This window comes from Epinephelus lanceolatus, chromosome 10 (genome assembly GCF_041903045.1).
Source record: "Epinephelus lanceolatus isolate andai-2023 chromosome 10, ASM4190304v1, whole genome shotgun sequence".
Lineage (NCBI taxonomy): Eukaryota > Metazoa > Chordata > Actinopteri > Perciformes > Serranidae > Epinephelus > Epinephelus lanceolatus.
Window position 1 is genome coordinate 25767503 of NC_135743.1, and position 18632 is coordinate 25786134.

General features: G+C 39.4%; 3 protein-coding genes across 3 annotated transcripts; 1 reads left to right on the forward strand and 2 right to left on the reverse strand.

The window, feature by feature from the left end:
• Positions 1 to 418: 418 nt before the first annotated feature.
• gpn2 (GPN-loop GTPase 2) lies at positions 419 to 5748 on the reverse strand. Its single transcript, XM_033639989.2, has 6 exons — positions 5655 to 5748; positions 4717 to 5252; positions 4406 to 4562; positions 4050 to 4210; positions 1100 to 1230; positions 419 to 920 (listed from the first exon to the last, which is right to left on the reverse strand). The coding sequence occupies exons 2-6, from the start codon at positions 5134 to 5136 to the stop codon at positions 848 to 850; spliced, it is 942 nt and encodes a 313-aa protein (XP_033495880.2). The 5' UTR covers positions 5137 to 5252; positions 5655 to 5748; the 3' UTR covers positions 419 to 847.
• A 220-nt stretch (positions 5749 to 5968) lies between these two features.
• Positions 5969 to 8993, reverse strand: gpatch3 (G patch domain containing 3). Its single transcript, XM_033640017.2, has 7 exons — positions 8549 to 8993; positions 7431 to 7879; positions 7128 to 7302; positions 6757 to 6816; positions 6531 to 6652; positions 6320 to 6447; positions 5969 to 6232 (listed from the first exon to the last, which is right to left on the reverse strand). The coding sequence occupies exons 1-7, from the start codon at positions 8961 to 8963 to the stop codon at positions 6049 to 6051; spliced, it is 1533 nt and encodes a 510-aa protein (XP_033495908.2). The 5' UTR covers positions 8964 to 8993; the 3' UTR covers positions 5969 to 6048.
• Positions 8994 to 17245: 8252 nt separating this feature from the next.
• Positions 17246 to 18621, forward strand: nr0b2a (nuclear receptor subfamily 0, group B, member 2a). Its single transcript, XM_033640225.2, has 2 exons — positions 17246 to 17869; positions 18003 to 18621. The coding sequence occupies exons 1-2, from the start codon at positions 17278 to 17280 to the stop codon at positions 18242 to 18244; spliced, it is 834 nt and encodes a 277-aa protein (XP_033496116.1). The 5' UTR covers positions 17246 to 17277; the 3' UTR covers positions 18245 to 18621.
• Positions 18622 to 18632: the final 11 nt, after the last annotated feature.

Below are 18632 nucleotides of genomic sequence, written 5' to 3' on the forward strand. Positions count from 1 at the left end.
ATAGGAATATTACAGTTTGTTCCATAAACATAGAATATGTACAGATCATGTTAATATTTACCCATCCACTGCATACACACACACACATTCAAATTGCACTTGCATCTCTGAGGCACTGCCGAGCGTCAACTTCCATTATATTCCGCTGCATATCAAGGGAAATACGCTGTCTGTTCTCTGTATCTTACTGTCACACATACTCCTAAGTAATATACGGACATAGCAGAAGGGCACGCACGAGGAAACTCCTCTGTATAATCTTTGCCATACTTCTCCAATTCTAAAACAAACACACAAAACACAGTATTCTTTAGTGATTTCATTTATGCACCAATAACCTAAAAGAAGCAGCAAGCAGTATGTGCATGATTTTTTATTTTCAGTTAATTCATTCTCATAAAGAAGGCCCAAAACAGTGTTTATATTACAGTCACTTTATTGTTTAAGAGTGGATACAACTTACCCATGATGTATTTTCACAAAAAATATGGGGACCATAAACATCTAATAAAACAAAACTGAGGGTCTTTACATTTGATATATTTTAAGATATTGTAACAGAATTTTTTGATGATTTCCTTGTGAAAAATACAATAAATCACACCACTCTTATTGATGGCAAGTGAAGCTCTGTATCCACTCCCTTCAGTCGTCCTCACTGTGATTTTTATGAGGTGTGGTGCAACCTTGAAGCATCTACAGCACCCAAATTTAGTTCCTATCTCTCTACCGCTTTTGTAGAGAGGCTCAGAATTCAGGCCAAGTGAGATGGATGTTGCCAAGACTCCCCTGGTATACTGATGCTAAAAAGGCAACCAGTTTTGTCCTTTTATTTGGGCTTCTCAATTTACAGATCCATCATTTCTTCCTCCACAGTCTTTCCACTGGTTCCAAGATACCGCTCTTGCACTCCGAGAGTACTGGAGTGCTGTTAAGGAGAACATAACAATAATAACACATTTTTTAAAATGTATATTGTCAGATTCAGGTTACTTTTTAGCAGAGTATTCAGTCTTTCAGCCACCTCCCGTGTATCTCAAGGTTTCATTTCCAACCAGATGAGTCACAGTGAGTCACCATAGTGATTAGGAAAGGATACGAGTCGAACTGGAAGTCTGCCCCCACAGCAGCTGACATCATGGCCTGCAGATTCCTCTCCTCCAGGTCTCCAAAGCAGTAGCCATTGGCTTTGTCCACTGCTCGTAAGACCTGAATCATGCTCTCTCTGTCCTGTGGAGAGGAAAAGAGAAGCATATGAGATCAGGGGGTTTTCCCTGCTGAAATTCACTGCAACTTACTGATGGTTAGAGGATGACCCAGGGTAACCTATTTTCCCATGTTTTTGTGTCCAAGAGACTAATGGAGACAATATTTTTTTAGTTGTCCAGTATTAAGTGAGGGGGGTGCAGTCAGCAGCTGTGACAGAGGTGGCAATGTAACCACTTAGGGCATTTGTGCACCGTCACTTTACGACCATTTAAAGTGCTCGTTTTTGCCACTGAAGGCTCAGATTATTATTCCAATCATTTGACAATATTATGGAAAGGATCACTACAGAAAGAGGCCATTTTGTTAATGAGTAAGATCCTTTTTGTTTATTGAGAAACAGCCCCCAAATCGCTATCGCCAAACCCACCAGGCTCCATTTAAATAAACAGTAATTTAATCATTGTTAAACACGCTTTATTTTAAGTCGACAGACACAAAACAAAACTCCTAAAAAACATTTTGGTTCATCTTAACACTGCTCCAACAATCACCAACTCTGGTTTGGTTGAAATAAACCCTTGATTCACCCAGACAGATGTGAAAATATGCTGTCTCTATACATGCTTAAATTACTGGTTATTTAAATGGAGTCTGGTGGGCTTAGCGATAGTGATTTTAGGGCAGTTTCTTGTTAAACAAAAAGGTCTATTTCTGTAGTGATCCCTTCCATAATGCTGTCAGATACTTTTAATAACAATATGAGCCTATCAGTGGCAAAAATAAGCACCTTCAGTGGACGTAAAATGTGGATGCATAAATGCCCCAAGTGGTTCCCTTGCCGCCTCTTTCACAGCTGCCTGCTGCAGCTCTACACTCAATACTGGACTAGTTTCAAAAATTGTTGTTCGCATTAGTTGCTTAGAAGCGGGGAAAAACACAGAGGCTACCCTTTAAAGATATGCTGAAGAAACTCACTGAAACTTTGATAATGTGCTTTAATTGTATTTCTTTTTTTTTATCATTTCTATGTCATATCACAAGACAATGTTAGATTTAACTGGTTTCATATATCCTCACTCGTTTTTCATAATGATTTTTTACCTGGTAGATTTACTGCATGAGCAGCATACAGGTAGACTTTTCCCTTTAAAGGAGTATGAAACTCTCTTGGAAATATGGCAGTGCAGCCTGTTTGGCCTTGGATAGTGTTTACCATGGTCTAGTATTCTGGGATAAGCTACACATATATACAAAGCTATAAAATCCCAAACTCCCTCCAATGTTGAGAGTTGTACTTCTTGTCCTTCTCAAGGTCAAAAGTGTCGTGTTTTTGCTCTTTTAAATTTGCTGTGTTTAAGCACCTTTTGTAACCACAGTAACAACTGGCTGTTTAACTTAAAGGAGTTAAAAAAAAACACACATACACAAATGCATCAAAGCTGAGTTTTCACAATGATGGAAACAATAGCGCCAACCTGCCATTTGTATATATTCCCAGCCCCATATGCAGTAATGGCAGAGTGGTCTAGACTCCCGTCTCTGGGTGCACACACAGGATCATATCAGTCTCCATAAAGAAATAATGCCAGGGAACAAATACAGTGTGCAGACAGCCCACTCCCTTTTAACAGTCCAATCCATCTGCAGGAAATTGATCCAGTGCTCAATTTCAAATGCTAAAAATGATTTATGATTTACCTGCTGAAAAGATGAAATATGCCATGAGTGATTTTGAGGAATTTCTTGGAGGAGAGCCATTTTGGCATCAGCGAATTAATGTACAAGTTTAACATGTTCGGGCCAGTTATACTCAGGTACTGAACTCCTTCATGACCCATTTACAAAAATATAATGAGGGAAGTCTTATTACGCTGTCCACTCAATATCTCTCAGTGGCCTCGCATCATTTAACAGAAAATAAATATGACGCGAGATAAAAATAAATTAATATTTGGTGTCCAATTTGTTTTCAGTCAAAACATGAAATGAGTCTTAATAAACTGTAGTAAGTCTAAAAACACACACTTATTATCTTTCTGTCGGTTATTCTGTGCCACACACAGACACTGAGCCCTCAAGGCTTCATTTGTGTATACGTATATGCCGTGCTTGTTATGGCTGGCGAGACTAAATTAGCCACTCTTCTCATTTCCTCAATCCTTTCCTCGCGTCTTCGTCCCTCCCACCCAAGATGTGAGCAGAGGCGGCAAAGAAGACACGCAAGGAGAGAGGAGTCAAGGCAACAGGTGTGTGTCACACCTCTTTTATATGTCATGGGTTTGGTGCTGATAAGACTTGTGCAAACTCTTGCACAAGTGCATCCTTGCTCATTGCTCCTCTGGCAAGCTTTCTCTCTCCTTGAGATGCATTTTAGGAATTTTTACATCTTTAAAAATGGTGCACTGAGATCAATTTCCAGATCAAAGGCAGGAGAACGGAGGAGACGAGGAGGCACAATATAGTGCAAAGAGAAGAGCCCTACATCTGCTCGTTTCAGATTTACCTCAAAGCAGACTTCACATTTGGTACTCTCTGAGTAATAACCTTTGTTTTGGTTTGTTTGTTATTTCAAAGAATCTTTGTGTGTAAGGAGTGCAACATGCAAGATGGAAATTTAGCGTCAATATTATCTTAAGCCACCTAAGCCCTTTCTGAATCAGGAAACCCTTTGTGATTGTACTTTTAATTTACTAAAGCATATTTCAGTGGAATTGTAGCAATATTAGGTCCCAGAAGAGTACGCTAGAATGTACCACCAGCAGTATAAAGTACATTGAGCCTGAGGGTCATTCTTTGAAATGTAAAACAAGAAGTTATTCATAAACAGCAAAGAGTGATACCTGTACATTGAGAGGCACAAAGGAGACAAGGCTGTAATCTTGTATGACCTCCGCCAACTTCTCATTTAGATGACGGAATTTTTTAAAGAAGGGGTCTGCAGCCAGGTGGTCGAGAAGATAGGTCAGGTCCATGACCTCTGTGTAGAAGTCAAGGTTGAAGGCTGTACAAGAATCAAGGCAGAAAAAATGTTACAATTAATACTACAATCAAAATGCGCACATAACTCAGTTTCTGAATAAGTTATACAGTTACTGGTGTATTCCTCAGAAATCTAAGTAAGAAGCATCAGTCCTCATCTGTAATATTTTCTGTGTGTTAACATTAATTTTGTTAGAGCCAACAACACTTAACATACCCAGTTTGCCGTACTGTTCAATCAAGTCCATCTTGGAGAGGATGTTGACATGTGGAAGCTCTACATGCAGCATGGTGGACAGCGAGGTACACAGCACAGAGATGAACTTGGCTGGGTCGGCGCAGTAGTGTGAGTCCACCAGGTGCACTGCTGTGAGCTTAAAGAAGCGATAAAGTGTGGGAGAACGATAGTCATAAGATTTATAATCTGCATTATGTTAATACTGTATGTACCTGATGAGTGAATAACTAAAGCATAGGTTTAGGGCTCAGGGAACATCATTCCCATCCCAGTATGTTTAAGAAGCTCACCCTAAAATTCCACTTGCTCAGCTGTGAGAATATATTCTTCACTGAACTCTGGTGGGTATAGAGCTCCACCTGCCCAGGACAGTCAAACAAGAAGTAACAGTCACTGTGCTGTTTCAGCTTGTTCTCTAACCAGTCTAGATTTGCCTCAACATACTCCATACAGTAGAGCAGCCCACCGTTGGGGCCAAGCTTCAAACCCTCCATGACATCGTCCAGGGTGACCAGCTCTGAGATATCTATTGCACAGGTATACGGTAGCCCTTCATTGGCGGGGTCCATGTTCACCACAACAACCTTGCGTCCCAGGTTAGTAAGGAACTCCTGCATTCCCTGGCAGTAGGTGGTTTTTCCTGAGCCTGGGGGTCCAATGACCACCTGCCCGAAGCGCAGGGAAGGCGGTACTCCTGTCTGGGTGGACATGGTGTCAGTGCCACTGGACTGGTGAGCTGGAGACGGTCACATTAGATGGGAGCAGGATGTGAGAGGGGCCACATGTGATGTCCTCTGCAGGGTGTCAGCATCCAGGTTGTTGTCACCTGACAGGGTCACATCAATCAGTGTCAGAAATTAGCATGTGAGAGGCTCGAGTCAAGTGCAGGCTTTCCAACATTTATTTTAGTTAAGTAAAATATTAATATAGTACACCCTCGTCCCTGAGGAGGGTTTGCCTTTTACCAGGCTTTCACTGTTTATAATAATTTGTTTTTAATGACTAGCTTGGTCAAATAAAGGTTGAATGTACGAACACTTAACTAAGGCAGGAGTGAATACATAGTTGAACGTCAATACACTCAGGTACATTAACAAACAAAACTTCCTAACTGTGGTTTATTAAAAGTTTATGTCACCAGAGGTAAGTCTAACTAATGTTAGCTACATTATCTGGTACTTTATGGACATTCATTTGTAAATGTAATAAGCATTTGGTAAATATTTACCGTCTGCCGCCGTTATGTTTGCATGCGTACAACTGTTGCTAGCTAAATGGCTACGCTAGTTTTAAGTACTTCCGGGTTACGTACCGAGATGTCAAAATAAGAGCAGAGTTTTTCATTCCACAAAAGTGCACCACCCTAACCTCTGTGACAGTGCCTCGTGTATAATTTAAGCCCAGCTCCTTATGTTACATCATTAATATATTTTCATAAAATCCCATACATGTGACACAGGAAGACGTTTTCGTGTAATAGTGAGTCAGCAATTTGAGACATTACATAATTGTAGAAAAATACAAAAATGAGCACAAGTGGAATATGAGGTTTGAAAATATTTTAATAATACTGACAAATACGTGAGTAAAAATACTACAGAAAAACAATATTTAAATTAATGTCATCTTCTTGGTCCAACGCTGCCACCTGGCTGCCAGCCTCTGTACTTCATACTCGTGTTTGGTTGCCGTCTCAGCAAAGTGTCGCCTCCATCTATGTCTTTGGGTTTGTCATACACTGTGCTTATATGAAAATCTGTTTTGGCCTTTTTTACAGGATGCAAGAGCAGTTTCTCTCCATGATACCTGCAGAAAAATACAAGGATTACTCACTAGTATACAAAAAAATTACAAGTATTTAATTTGTTGATCTTGTTTGCCGGTCATACGCACCCAAAGCCTCTCTTGCAATTGGGATGTTGGCCGTCATTCTCAAGAGCGTCAGGAATCCCAATCTGACTGTGTCCCAACCCTTCACCATCCTTCCAGCCCTGCCTCTCCATCAAACGACGGCCAAAGCCCTATAAAGAAAAAAACATTAGGAAATTGCTTATATAGGCTTGGGTAGAAAAGATGGCAATCAAATTAAAGGCCACCCTCTTACCTTAGTGAACCTCTCAAAGCTGCCAATAGACTGACTGTGTCCAGACCTATCTTCAAGACCGTCCCTCAGCCTTTTTTCATACCGCATTCGGACATAGTCACGGGCATCCATGTCACCTCCATCTGTGAGAACGAGAGCTGGGTTATAGAAAAACTGATCCTGCAGAGGTAATTTGATCCCCTTCATCTATTACGGCAATTACAGATCCAAGACAAACTTGACATACCTTTATCATAGTAAACACTCATGTCAACATCCCAGTCGTCTGCCGTTTGTTCATCAAAATCTAAAAAAAAAGGACAGAAGGAGACATTAAATATAATTAATATTTAATCAAACAAATACACTTCATTCAAAGCAGTTATGATTCAAAATATATAAATGTGCTTTGAATCAAAACAAAATAGCGCACACATCAACATTTATCTTTTAATGTCTATTACTGTAATCATAGAGTGGACTTAAGCTGTCTAATTTAACAATACACAATAACCATCAATATGTGATTTTTCTGTTCTAAATATACATTAATACATACCTCTAGAAGTATACAACTTTAATATGGAAAACTATATGATTCATGTTTTTGTTGCTTACCTCCTTCTTCCTCCTGCCAGTACTGGGCATCAGTGTAGAACACCAGGCCCGAGCCGCCCTTCTCCCACTTCAACTCGATCTCCTCTTCGAACAGCCTCTCTTTGCTTCGCTCCTGGCTCGTTACATCATCATGCAAAGCCTCATGGCGCTCCCACTCCTCACAGCAGTCATCATCCTACAACCAACCATATGAATAATTGTCAAACCACAGTGAAGGAATGACGATGACAAGTCAGCCAACAGTTGCTATTATCAACAGTGCATAATATTTAACACATTATATATGAATGAATTTAAACCCACATCATCTGCATTTGACTTTGTATCCTCCTCCTCTTCTTCCTGTGGCTCATCAGTCTCTGTTGTGCGATCAGCTCGCTGCCTCCGTCCTGAGGGCGGAGTAGCCAAAGTGCCTGGTCCTGTTATTTCATGTCCAGCAGCTGTTAACACAGTCTCCTCTGTGGCTGGAAGCGTCAAAGTGTCCTGATACTGGAAAGGTACATTGCCGTAGCGACGGTTTGAACTGGTCTTGGGAAAAGTGAGGCCCAACTTCCGGATGAGGCGCGGAGGCAATCGGCAGGACTGGATGAGCTGTAGGAACACTTTCACTGGCGTGCCCACATTCCCATTCTGCATCAGAGCGGGTGGATTCAGTTCGGGTAAACTTTTGAGGTCAGCCTCTGTGAAACGCTCTGTTAGGGACACCCGGTACCGCTGCTCATGCTTCGATTTATAGGGGAATGACCCATCATCTGAAGAATAATATTAAAAAAGTTAGATATACAGACAGCAGTAACACTTCACAGAAAAAGACAATTAATTGCAAGTAATTAACAGTCACACCCACATAATGGGGCCATTTATATAGTTCCTACACTGTTTATCTAACTGGTGTTTAGTAAAAGTTGTACCTTACAATTAGTAAGTTCCCTGATTGTTTCCTGTTTTCTTCATTACTAGCCTAATGAGGGAGTTTTAAGGTATCAGTTTGGACTCTCATAACTTGCACTAAGCATATTCAATAGTGGTGAATGACTCACAAGAATCATATATTTAAAATGAATAGTTAAAATCAAAGCAACAGAGGTCAAATTGTCCTTACTGTTGCCTCCATTAGGTCGAGCTCATATAACACTGGATCCCACGATGAAATCAACGTCATGTCTCCTGTGTAAAGCTTTTATGTTACAGATTTATAGTCCCCAAAGCCTCATGCAGAGCCACAGCAAATTGACCATTATAAAGCTGTCATATCAGGCCGAGTAGTGCTCCCCATAGCTTACAAAATATGCGGAGTGGCCCTTTAATATGGCACAACAAAAATGTGTCAAGTCCGGACAAAAATGGTAGTGATCTCTCTGTCCCCCTATCCCCGTTAGGCTAACTACAAAGCACATTTTAAGAAGCAAACTTTCACTCACCTTTGTCATGTGAAACCTTTATTCTTTTAATAACACAGCGTCTGGACAGCCAACTGCCCTTTGAGTCAATCCAGTGATTCCCCGAATACATCCTGATACATCTGTCAGCGTCTTTAGCATTAACTGAGACGATACAACAGCACGACTTCACCATCTGCTTCTTCACGGAGCTGTTTTCTGTCACTTGGTCGGTCTCCTGACACCTTGAGCTGCCTTCTTCACTTTCACCACACACGGTGTTTTCGGGCCCCTCGGACTCCCTGAGGACCTCAGGTCGGTGTCGGAAGTGAAAACACTGAAAACCGCCGCTTTCTATGAACTGACTGAAATAATTTCTCAGGTCCGCGGAGCGAAAAGCGACGGGAATGTTGCTAACTGCCAAATACACAGGACCTAGTGCTTCGGAGTCCGCCATGTTTGTTTTTTTCCTTCTAGAATAAAAACCAAAAACGTCATCGCAACGGCTTTCAGAAATGACGTCAGTTCCGCTTCCTAAAGACGTTAGAAAAAGCTACTCCACTAATTTATATTTTTGGGTTCTTGTTCAACTATTATATTTTTTTGTCCCTGTCAGAAATAAGTGGAAAAAAACAATTCACTTATTTTTTTTTTTTTTCACAGTTTCTTCTTTCTTTTCTTTACAAAAAAAGATAGCTCAGTCATGATTTTTAATCTATAAAAATTGCCCTTTTATGTCTGGTTTTTGTTATATTTCCTCTGTCCTTGAGCCAGATTTTTGATTTTCAACCATGTTTTAATTTGACATTGATCTAATATTAACTTCAAGTACAAATGATACAAATATTTTAATTAAATATATAATGTGTTGTATGAAATATTTGTGTTTTGTGCATTTTTTCCCATAAAAAAGAATACCTGTCCCTAGGGGTTATGGTCATTTTCACCACACTGTACAAAATGTAAATCCAGTGATTTTTTTTCTTCTTTTTTTAGGTAACAGGAGAGCACATGGATGGAGGACACTCAACTCCATGGAGGGAAATAAAATACCAAATCAAGGTGAAATTTTGTCCAGTTAAGAATATGTTTAGTAGCTATCATTTCCAAACTGCTCATATTTTCTTTAAAAGAAAAACAAATAACAGGAAAAACAAAAATTTATAATGTGTATTTTGTGTATATTTAATGCTAACCCTAAAACTGTCATTAGCAAGCTTACATATCATGAGTTTGTAAAAATGTGACAAAATATAATTTCCACAACAATCATTTTTTATCACCTTTTTTATTGTGATGGAAAAGACATATGGTAATAGAAATGACAGTGCCAGTGTTATATTACCGAAAATAATGTATCAATATTCATCTTCTAACCGCTTCATCCTCTTGAGGGTCGCTGGAGCCTATCCCAGCTTAAATCAGGCGAGAGGCAGGGTACACCCTGGACAGGTCGCCAGACTATCGCAGGGCTGACACATAGAGACAGACGACCATTCACACTCACATTCACACCTACGGACAATTTAGAGTTATCAATTAACCTAGTCCCCAATCTGCATGTCTTTGGACTGTGGGAGGATGCCGGACTGCCGGGGAGAACATGCAAATTCCGCACAGAAGGGCTCCCACACCGGGATCGAACCGGGAACCCTCTTGCTGTGAGGCAACAGCGCTAACCACCACACCACCGTGCTGCCCTAATGTATCAATACATCTCTGTAAATATGTATATATGTTTTTTATAGTTGAAGAGTGGCCCTTATAAGTTATAAAGATCATTAAGTATGGGGTTCTACATAAAAGTTATACATATACAAGATACATTATCTCCATGCTCAAGGATACTAGCGTGATTTTGTTTTCATAGCTCTATCATAATCTCTTGTACTAAATAACTTGGCCTAAATAATCAACTATGAATATAATCTTTGAAGGTTTACTGTATCTACATGCATTGTCAAATGTGTAGCACCAAATTCTGGGCCCTTTGCATAAGCAGTCTCTCTTGATCGATGTCTCTCTCATGCACCATGATTTTTTTAGTCGATCTGCTTCCTTTCCCTTTTCTGCCTTTCTTTCTTTCTGTCTTTATTCCCTTGTTTTGGATCTCCGATTTCCCTTTTTTGGGGACAGACTATACCATTTAGCGCTTTTGAAGTGTGAGAGGGGCCTCAGAGAGCTTCCACTTTTTTATGCAAAGTTCAGTCTTTCAACTGATTTATTCAGCCAATTTTAATTTAGTCATGGCATGTATTACTTAGAAATAAAAACGAACTGCCAACAAAACCAGATATTTCATTCCAGGCGTTTTCAAGGGCCCCCCTGATTGTTGTTTCTATATCTTCACCATGAAATTGCTGTGTATCTTATCCACGGTTAAATTTCCCTGATATCCAGGATTTTTTATTTTGACAGTGACGTACTTAAATAGATTAACAGCAGTTTAGCCCCTACTGTGTCTCACTAGGCTTTACAGGCCATATCAGTGGTGTAGACTCAACCACAGCTCTCTAACACAGGGAAAACAAACAAACAAACAAAAAACCCTTTGTACAAAGGGGAGAGATAGGTGATAACATAGAAGAGGCATTTTTAAGAGAAATCCTTCTTCTTGGATAACTAGAGGAATTTATTTTTTAAAAAATCAGTGTAAAGTAATAAAAAATAAACTCATAGAGCACTACACTGATAGTAATCAGTACTGCATCTTTGATAACATTCAAAGTTAAAATGTTAAAACTAGAAAGGAAACTGTGAGACTTAAATAACTATTGAAAGACACAGCACCCCGGCTCGATTTTTTATTCACATATCTGCTTTTGATTTAGACAAAAAGGAACCAAGTCTAGTAAAATACCATTGAAGCTCACTGAAGGGATGGAAATTACAAAATGTGACGTCTTTCACGTCACTACATTTTTAACCTCTTTCAGAGAGAAAACAAGTCACAGGTCATTATCCCAGCGGCTAACCCTTCCTCTGGCCTTCACCTCAACTTTTATCACTGTGTTTTGATAGTAATAGGCAGTAAAACTAGAGCCGGGTGTCTGGACTCTGACATCACTTATACATGTTACACACGTAGTTTCATGAGTCATCATAGCCATCCTGTCCTGTGTAAGCCCATATTAAAAAGCCCATGTTAAAACTCAAACATGTCATGTTCATTTAACTTACAAATGAATTATTAACAACATAAAGGTGAGTCAGAAGTTCGATCTTAGGTCAAAACTTACAAGTAAGGTACTGAAAGAATAAAACTTTCTAACACATATATCACACAAGGAAGAGCCCCGCTGCATACAGGGGGGCACTTAGAGCCTCACAAATACATGCACCAAATATTCATCTGTGCTGGAAAATAAAATCAAAATATATAATTGTGAGGAGCTATACAAGATATGCTACCTTGTCACAAAAGACACCAATCATGGGTCATTGCACTGGAGTGGCCTTTAGTAGTTTCATAATCTGTAGATAAAGCCTCACAATTAAAGTGCAGGACTCAGTATTGTTTACATTTTTTGTACCTGTGCCAGCAACAATACTTTTTTTGATACTTGGAGAATATTTTAAAAAATATATTTTAAAAGCCTTTTTTTAACAAAAGAAAAAGAGCTTCTGAAATGCCTCAGTGTGTCCTGACACAGTTCATCCATAGAAGGACTTCTAAATGAAATACAGCACAAAATATAACTTAAATCAGGAAATATCTAATCTAATGATAACTAAGCAGACTTTAAATATGAACAAGTATTTAATGCCAGCTTTCAGTACTTTGTTTTTGATATTCTTAGCTACCCTTTGTCAGTATCTAAATGTATTAAAGCTTAGCAATATGTTAGCATTATATTAGTTTAGTATGTATGCAGGTGCCACTAGGGTCTTGTGCTACAGTATGTCATAGCATAAAGAAGAAAACGAAAATCCATATCACTTGTGCATTTCAAAACCCTGACATATCCTGGTGTACAGATGATCTATATTTTGGAATGGTCATTTTATTTTGATGAGGTGAAGTTGGTAACTTTATCTCAAAAGCCTGAAAAAGGAATCTTTTGTTTTAGACAAGAACATTTGATTGGGAAATTATATACACATTTTATTGTTTGAAAACATATGTTTGGCATTGTTGTTCTGGTTTGTATGAATTTGTGGTGTCTTGCAAGTTGCAAGTGTAAGAATAACTATCACCTCTGGGTTGATGACCTTGTGAAAAGGGAGCCAGGCAAATAACCCTCGGCTGTATTAGCAGTAGGCCAAGGTCAAGTGTCATGTACCAGCCACAGCGTCCATGGAGAGTTCAGTGACCTGGTAGACTAAAACCTGAGGAAACAAAAAAGTCAATATTTAGAGGAAAATCTCACCAGAAGGGCAAACTGTGTTTCAGTGGATATGGAGACACAATTCCCTTGAAAATATTTCAATAATTGTCCTATTGTTTTTAACAATTTAATAATGCTATCACTGTCAAGTGCCATCATAGATTTTTGTTTTGTATTTTAATGATATATTTATAATCAAAAAGGCTTGGACATTCTTTAGGTTCCACCCATTACATCATGCTTTGTCAGACCTGGACTGTTTCGCCTGCTTGATCTCAGAATACAGCAGTTGTTCCACTTATAGAATGAAGGACATTTTATTTTACTGTCTTGCCGGAGATAAGCGGTCGTCCTCCGTGTCCGTCTCTGCCTGCTCCTAACCTCTATAAACACAAGTCTTATCGCAAGCATTTACAACTGTCAGCCTGCTTCATGGTGCCCGAGTTCCTCCTGAGTGCATTACAGGTCACTTCACTGAAAGGATCACATTCTCAAAGATAGCGTAATGTGTGTTATCATGCATTTCGTAGCGGAGATCCGTTATGATTTAGACATGTCACGTCTTACATGAATAATCACTGTAGTGTATCGTAATGAGATCACTCCAGGAAAGAAAATGAGGCTGTGAACCTCTTCTAGAGCATTCTTTGAAGGGATGAGTAAAGACACTGATGAAGTAAAACAAACATGCGGTGACTGGTGCTGCCAGTTGTGTCTGGCTTGTAATCTCTTTATTGTAGTCATTCACTTTATGAGCTGACCTTGACTCCACTGCTCTGTGGTTCACATCTTCCTCTGGAACTTCCATAATGATGCTTTCAGGCTTCTTGGCTTGTGCAGCCAGTGTCCCCACAAAAATAAAGAAGAGCATAATAGGTTATATATTGTGTCACCTGTCACTATACAGTGTGGTAAACACTTTAGTTGGGCCATGGCCCTAAATGTCCAAACCAAGGGAACTTGTCATTGAATATTAGAAGTTTGTTTATTTGTGACAGCAATAAAGTAATTAGCTTATCAGTCTTGAGCCTCTGTGCCAGGCACAGGGAAGATAACAAATTAGGGTAAACTCATTTAAATGACAAGTGGAACATTGTACTGCCTGTTACAGAGGCCATAAACTGGAATTTCCTGAATTTCCTTGGCCAACTTTGATTGTTTCAAAATAAAAACAGTTTTATCCATCTAACAATACCACTGTAAGAGATGACGCATAAATGCATCTAAGGACCTGCTGAAGGAAAATGCACTTCAAGTAGATGGTTTTTGTTGAGTTTTTGTTGTTGTTGTTATGGCTGTGAAATGTTTTAAACACTGATGGATGACTTGCCATTCAATTTGGAACATATCCTTGTAATCTTGACACTAAATGATTTTATTTTAGTGTCATCATTAATCTCAAATCTTCAGTTTTAACTTCCTATCTTTGATTTATGACTAATGACATTCCTATCAGCCTTAACTGTAGGCCTACTTTGTGTTTAGTGCTACTTACAAATGTTAGCATGCTAATATGCGAAACTAAAATGACAAACATGACACCTGCGTAGCATCAGAATATCAGGCTAACATCATTGTGAGCATGTTAGCATCACGACATTATAATTGAACTGCGTCTAACTACAGCCTCACAGCTGCTAGCATGGTGATAAACTCAGAAGACAAGATACGATACAATGCGAGATACGATATGATACACAATACAATGCGAGCTAGTCTGTCACATTAATTATCCTTATTTTTATTCACCTTTTTTTAGTTAGACTCATATTTTGATATTTTATGAGTAGCTAAATAGAATTTTGTCTTTAGTGCTAATTATTAAAGACTAGTTGCTAACATGCTAAACTTAGATGATGACCATGGTAAAAAAAAAAAAAATAAATTACACCTGCTTAGCATGTTAACGTTATCATTGTTAACATGTTAGCATAATGACGTTAGCATTTTGCTCAAAGCAGCACTGTGACCAAGCAGTCTCACATCTGTTAAAATGACTAAACTTTTGATTGTTAGTATGCTAACCGAACTAAAAAAAATGTTTTTTTTAAAAACCTGCTTAGCATCAGTATGTTAACATTATTATTAATATCTTAGCATGATGGTGCTAGCATTTAAGTCAAAGCAGCACTGTCTGAATAGCTATACAGCCTCACATTTGTGTTGACATATAGCTAAATAAAATTTTGTCTTTAGTGCTAATTAGCAAAGATTAGTGCGCTAACATGCTAAACTAGGATGATGACCATAAATTACACCTGCTTGGCATATGTTGTAAGGTTGTTTGCTCAAAACAGCACTGTCTTATGGTGCGTTCCAGGCAACCCGTAACTCGTGTTTTCACAACCTGTAACCCGTGAAAGTTCACTGGAACGGCAGTCAAAGCCGTAACTTCCCACCCGTGAACTCATACCAAATCGATGTACTCCCAGTTCCGACCTCTGACATCACATAACCCACAAACAAATGTGGCAGCCCCTGTGGATGCGGTGATGCTGCGTCTGATACACGGTGAGAAATAGACTTTAGGACAATGTAAAATAAATTTGCACGTTGTAATCATAATATGTTAACATAATATGTTCAACGTTAAACAGGAAGTAACTGGCAGTTTGCCGTAACTTTCCTGGAACGCTACAAAGTCGTAACTCGTGACTTGAAGTCGTGACTTACGAGTTCAGAAGCCTGCCTGGAACGCACCATAAGTACAGCTTTACAGCTGCTAGCATGGTGGTGAACCTGTCAGATTCATATGTTAACATTTTATGAGTAGTTAGATTACATTTTGTCATTACTGCTAATTAGCAATTGTTAGCATGCTAACCGAACTAAAAATACAAATAATTATAATTTAAAAAAAAACAAAAAACACCCGTTTAGTATCAGTATGTTAGCATTATTATTCTAAGCATGTTAGCATGACGCTGTTAGCATTTAACTCAAAGCAGCGCTGTCGGAGTAGCTACAGCCTCACATCTGCTAGCATGGTGGTAAACTTGTTAGACTAGCTAAATAAAATGTTGCCGTTAGTGCAAAGATTAGTATGCTAACATACTAAACTAAAATTTCTTGATGGTTAAAAAAGGTACACCTACTTATATGTTAACATTATCAGTGTAAACATGTTAGCATGATGACATTAGCATTTTGCTCAAAGCAGCACTGTGTCTTACTACAGCCTTATAGCTGCTAGCATGGTGATAAATTTGTCAGAGTCATATGTTAACATTTTATAAGAAACTAAATAAAAATATTAAGCAATTGTTAGTATGATAACAAACTACAAATAACAACCAAAAAAACTTGATTAGCATCAGTATGTTAGCATGATGATGTTAGCATTTAACTCAAAGCAGCACTCTCTGAGTTGCTACAGCCTCAGATCTGCTAGCATAGTGATAAACTTATTAGACTGATGTTGACATTTTATGATAAGCTAAATAAAAGTTTGCCTTTAGTACTAATTAGCAAAGATTAGTGTGGTAACATGCTAAACTGATGATGACCATGGTAAGAAATTACACCTATTTGGCATGTGTTAGCATTATCATCGTAAACATGTTAGCATGATGACGTTAGCATTTGCCTCACAGCTGCTAGCATAGTGGTAAACTTGTCAGATTCATACATTGACATTTTATGAGTAACTAAATAAAAATGTTGTCATTACTACTAATTAGCAATTGTTAGTACACAAACCAAACTAAAAGCATGATGATTATGGTAAAAACAATTACACCTGCTTAGCATGAGTATGTTAGCATTATTATTTTGAGCATGATGCTAGCATCTAACTAAAAGCTGCACTGTCTGAGCAGCTACAGCTGGACTCATATGTTGACATTTTACGAGTAAGGACAATTTACAGAAGGCATTTTGAACAATTATCTGAAAAAATGATATCAAAATCCTGGTTTTATGGTGTTTGGGGGAAACATAAAACAGGCTGGGCAGATTTATACCACCAATTACCACCAAATTACATTTTAAAAATTCCAGTGCTGTTTGCAGGATGACATACATGTCTTTGAAAGATGTAAAAAAAAAATGCTATTATACCTCATGAGGACTTAACTCACAGGTCAATGCTGCTGCTGTGCTTTGGCATCTGTCCAGCTCTCCAGGTGTGAGCTGGCAGTGTGCAGGGACACAGCATGGAGCTGATTACCTCTGCAGTCCTTGGTAGCTTGGTACTGCCTGGGTTAATGACACCGGCCACAAGATAAGGCCCAACCCTCTTGATATCCAGGCGTTACTCCACCAGCTTCTTTTCATTGAGAAAAGCTTATCAGCTTCCCAGGGTTATTCCATCAGTCATCTGGCAGAGCACATGGTTGTTTTTCACAGAGAGTGTATTGACAAGTCAAGGTCCACTTAGCAGGGGTGGGTTGGCCTTATAAATACAGGGACACTGGAGGAAGCAGCAACACTACTTACACGCTCATGAAGAGCCCATCCTGTGAGAGGCCACTTGCATTTCACTGTAGACCTCTACAGCCTGTAAAAATGGATAACAGGTGTCATTGTGCTGCCAGCAGCGACAGGCTATCGAATCCTATCCTCTTCAACATCCTCAGCCAAATGGATAACAGCAAACCGAGCCAAAACTGCTTCAATTCAATACCTCATAGATGCAACTGTGAGCTGCGACAGACAGTGTGCTTGAAAAGGCCATCTGAGATCTGCAAAGAAGCGTCAGCAGTTCTGGTTAAAACTGTCCATTTCATGAAAAACTTGCCAGCTTTTAACCAGATGCCACCAAATGACCAGTTCGCACTTCTTAAGAGCTGCTGGGCACCGCTCTTCATCTTGGGTCTGGCCCAGGAGCGTGTGGATTTTGAGGTGACGGACACACCTGCTGACAGCATGCTGAAAAAGATTCTCCTAAACCGTCAGGAGAGCCCTGAGATGGAGAGGGAGCAGCCCACCATGGCAGGTGTCAGCAAACTCAAATCCTGCCTCAAAAAGTTTTGGAGTTTGGACTTGAGTCCAAAGGAATACGCATACCTCAAAGGGACCACGATATTTAATCCAGGTGTGTATTCATCTGATGTTGTCCATTATAAAAGACATAAAACACTTGGGTCTCAGGGGCAAAATTTCAGTCACTGCTGCATTATACTGCATGTGTGTCACAGCATCTAATTCCTTGTCTTTACATTCAACAGATGTCCCAGATCTAAAGGCAGCTCTGTTTGTTGAAGGCTTGCAACAGGAAGCTCAGCACGCCCTCAGCGAGGTGGTCCAGCTCCTTCACCCTGGGCACCAGGAGCGCTTTGCTCGAATCCTCCTCACAGCCTCTACACTGCAGAGCATCACACCCAGCCTCATCACTGAACTCTTCTTCCGGCCCGTGATAGGTCAGGCTGATCTGCTGGAGCTGCTGGTCGACATGCTCTTCTGCAGATAGAAGAGGACAGCGGGGCTTCATATAAACTGTCCTGGAGAAAGTTGAATCCAATGTTTTTAACAGTGGTGATACAGAACTGTTTTCGCTGAAATGAAGGAACACCTCACATTGGACAGCTCAGAAAACCACTTATGATAGCCAACAGAACAAAAAGTTGTGCATTGGTGAACACGAAACTATAAATGACTAAACTTATATTGAAGCTGAGGTCACTTTAGCCCAGTCTGGAAATCTTTTAGCTGCTGAAGAAGAAGACAGACTGTACCCACTGAGAATATACTGTATCTTATGTTGAAGATCTTGTTTGCTTCGATGTTGTAAATAAGTCTGCATTTTCAGAACATTTCAAATAAATATATTTTTGTACATGAACGTAACAGTGGAGTTT

Coding starts and splice junctions, on each gene's coding strand:
- nr0b2a (XM_033640225.2), top strand. CDS start 17,278: ATGAAGAGCCCATCCTGTGAGAGGCCACTTGCATTTCACTGTAGACCT. Junction 17,870..18,002: donor GACCACGATATTTAATCCAG/GTGTGTATTCAT, acceptor TACATTCAACAG/ATGTCCCAGATCTAAAGGCA.
- gpn2 (XM_033639989.2), bottom strand. CDS start 5,136: ATGTCCACCCAGACAGGAGTACCGCCTTCCCTGCGCTTCGGGCAGGTG. Junction 4,563..4,716: donor TGAGCAAGTGGAATTTTAGG/GTGAGCTTCTTA, acceptor CGCTTCTTTAAG/CTCACAGCAGTGCACCTGGT. Junction 921..1,099: donor GCAGACTTCCAGTTCGACTC/GTATCCTTTCCT, acceptor ACAGCACTCCAG/TACTCTCGGAGTGCAAGAGC.
- gpatch3 (XM_033640017.2), bottom strand. CDS start 8,963: ATGGCGGACTCCGAAGCACTAGGTCCTGTGTATTTGGCAGTTAGCAAC. Junction 6,817..7,127: donor CTGGCAGGAGGAAGAAGGAG/GTAAGCAACAAA, acceptor CTTTTTTTTTAG/ATTTTGATGAACAAACGGCA. Junction 6,653..6,756: donor GAGTGTTTACTATGATAAAG/GTATGTCAAGTT, acceptor TCGTTCTCACAG/ATGGAGGTGACATGGATGCC.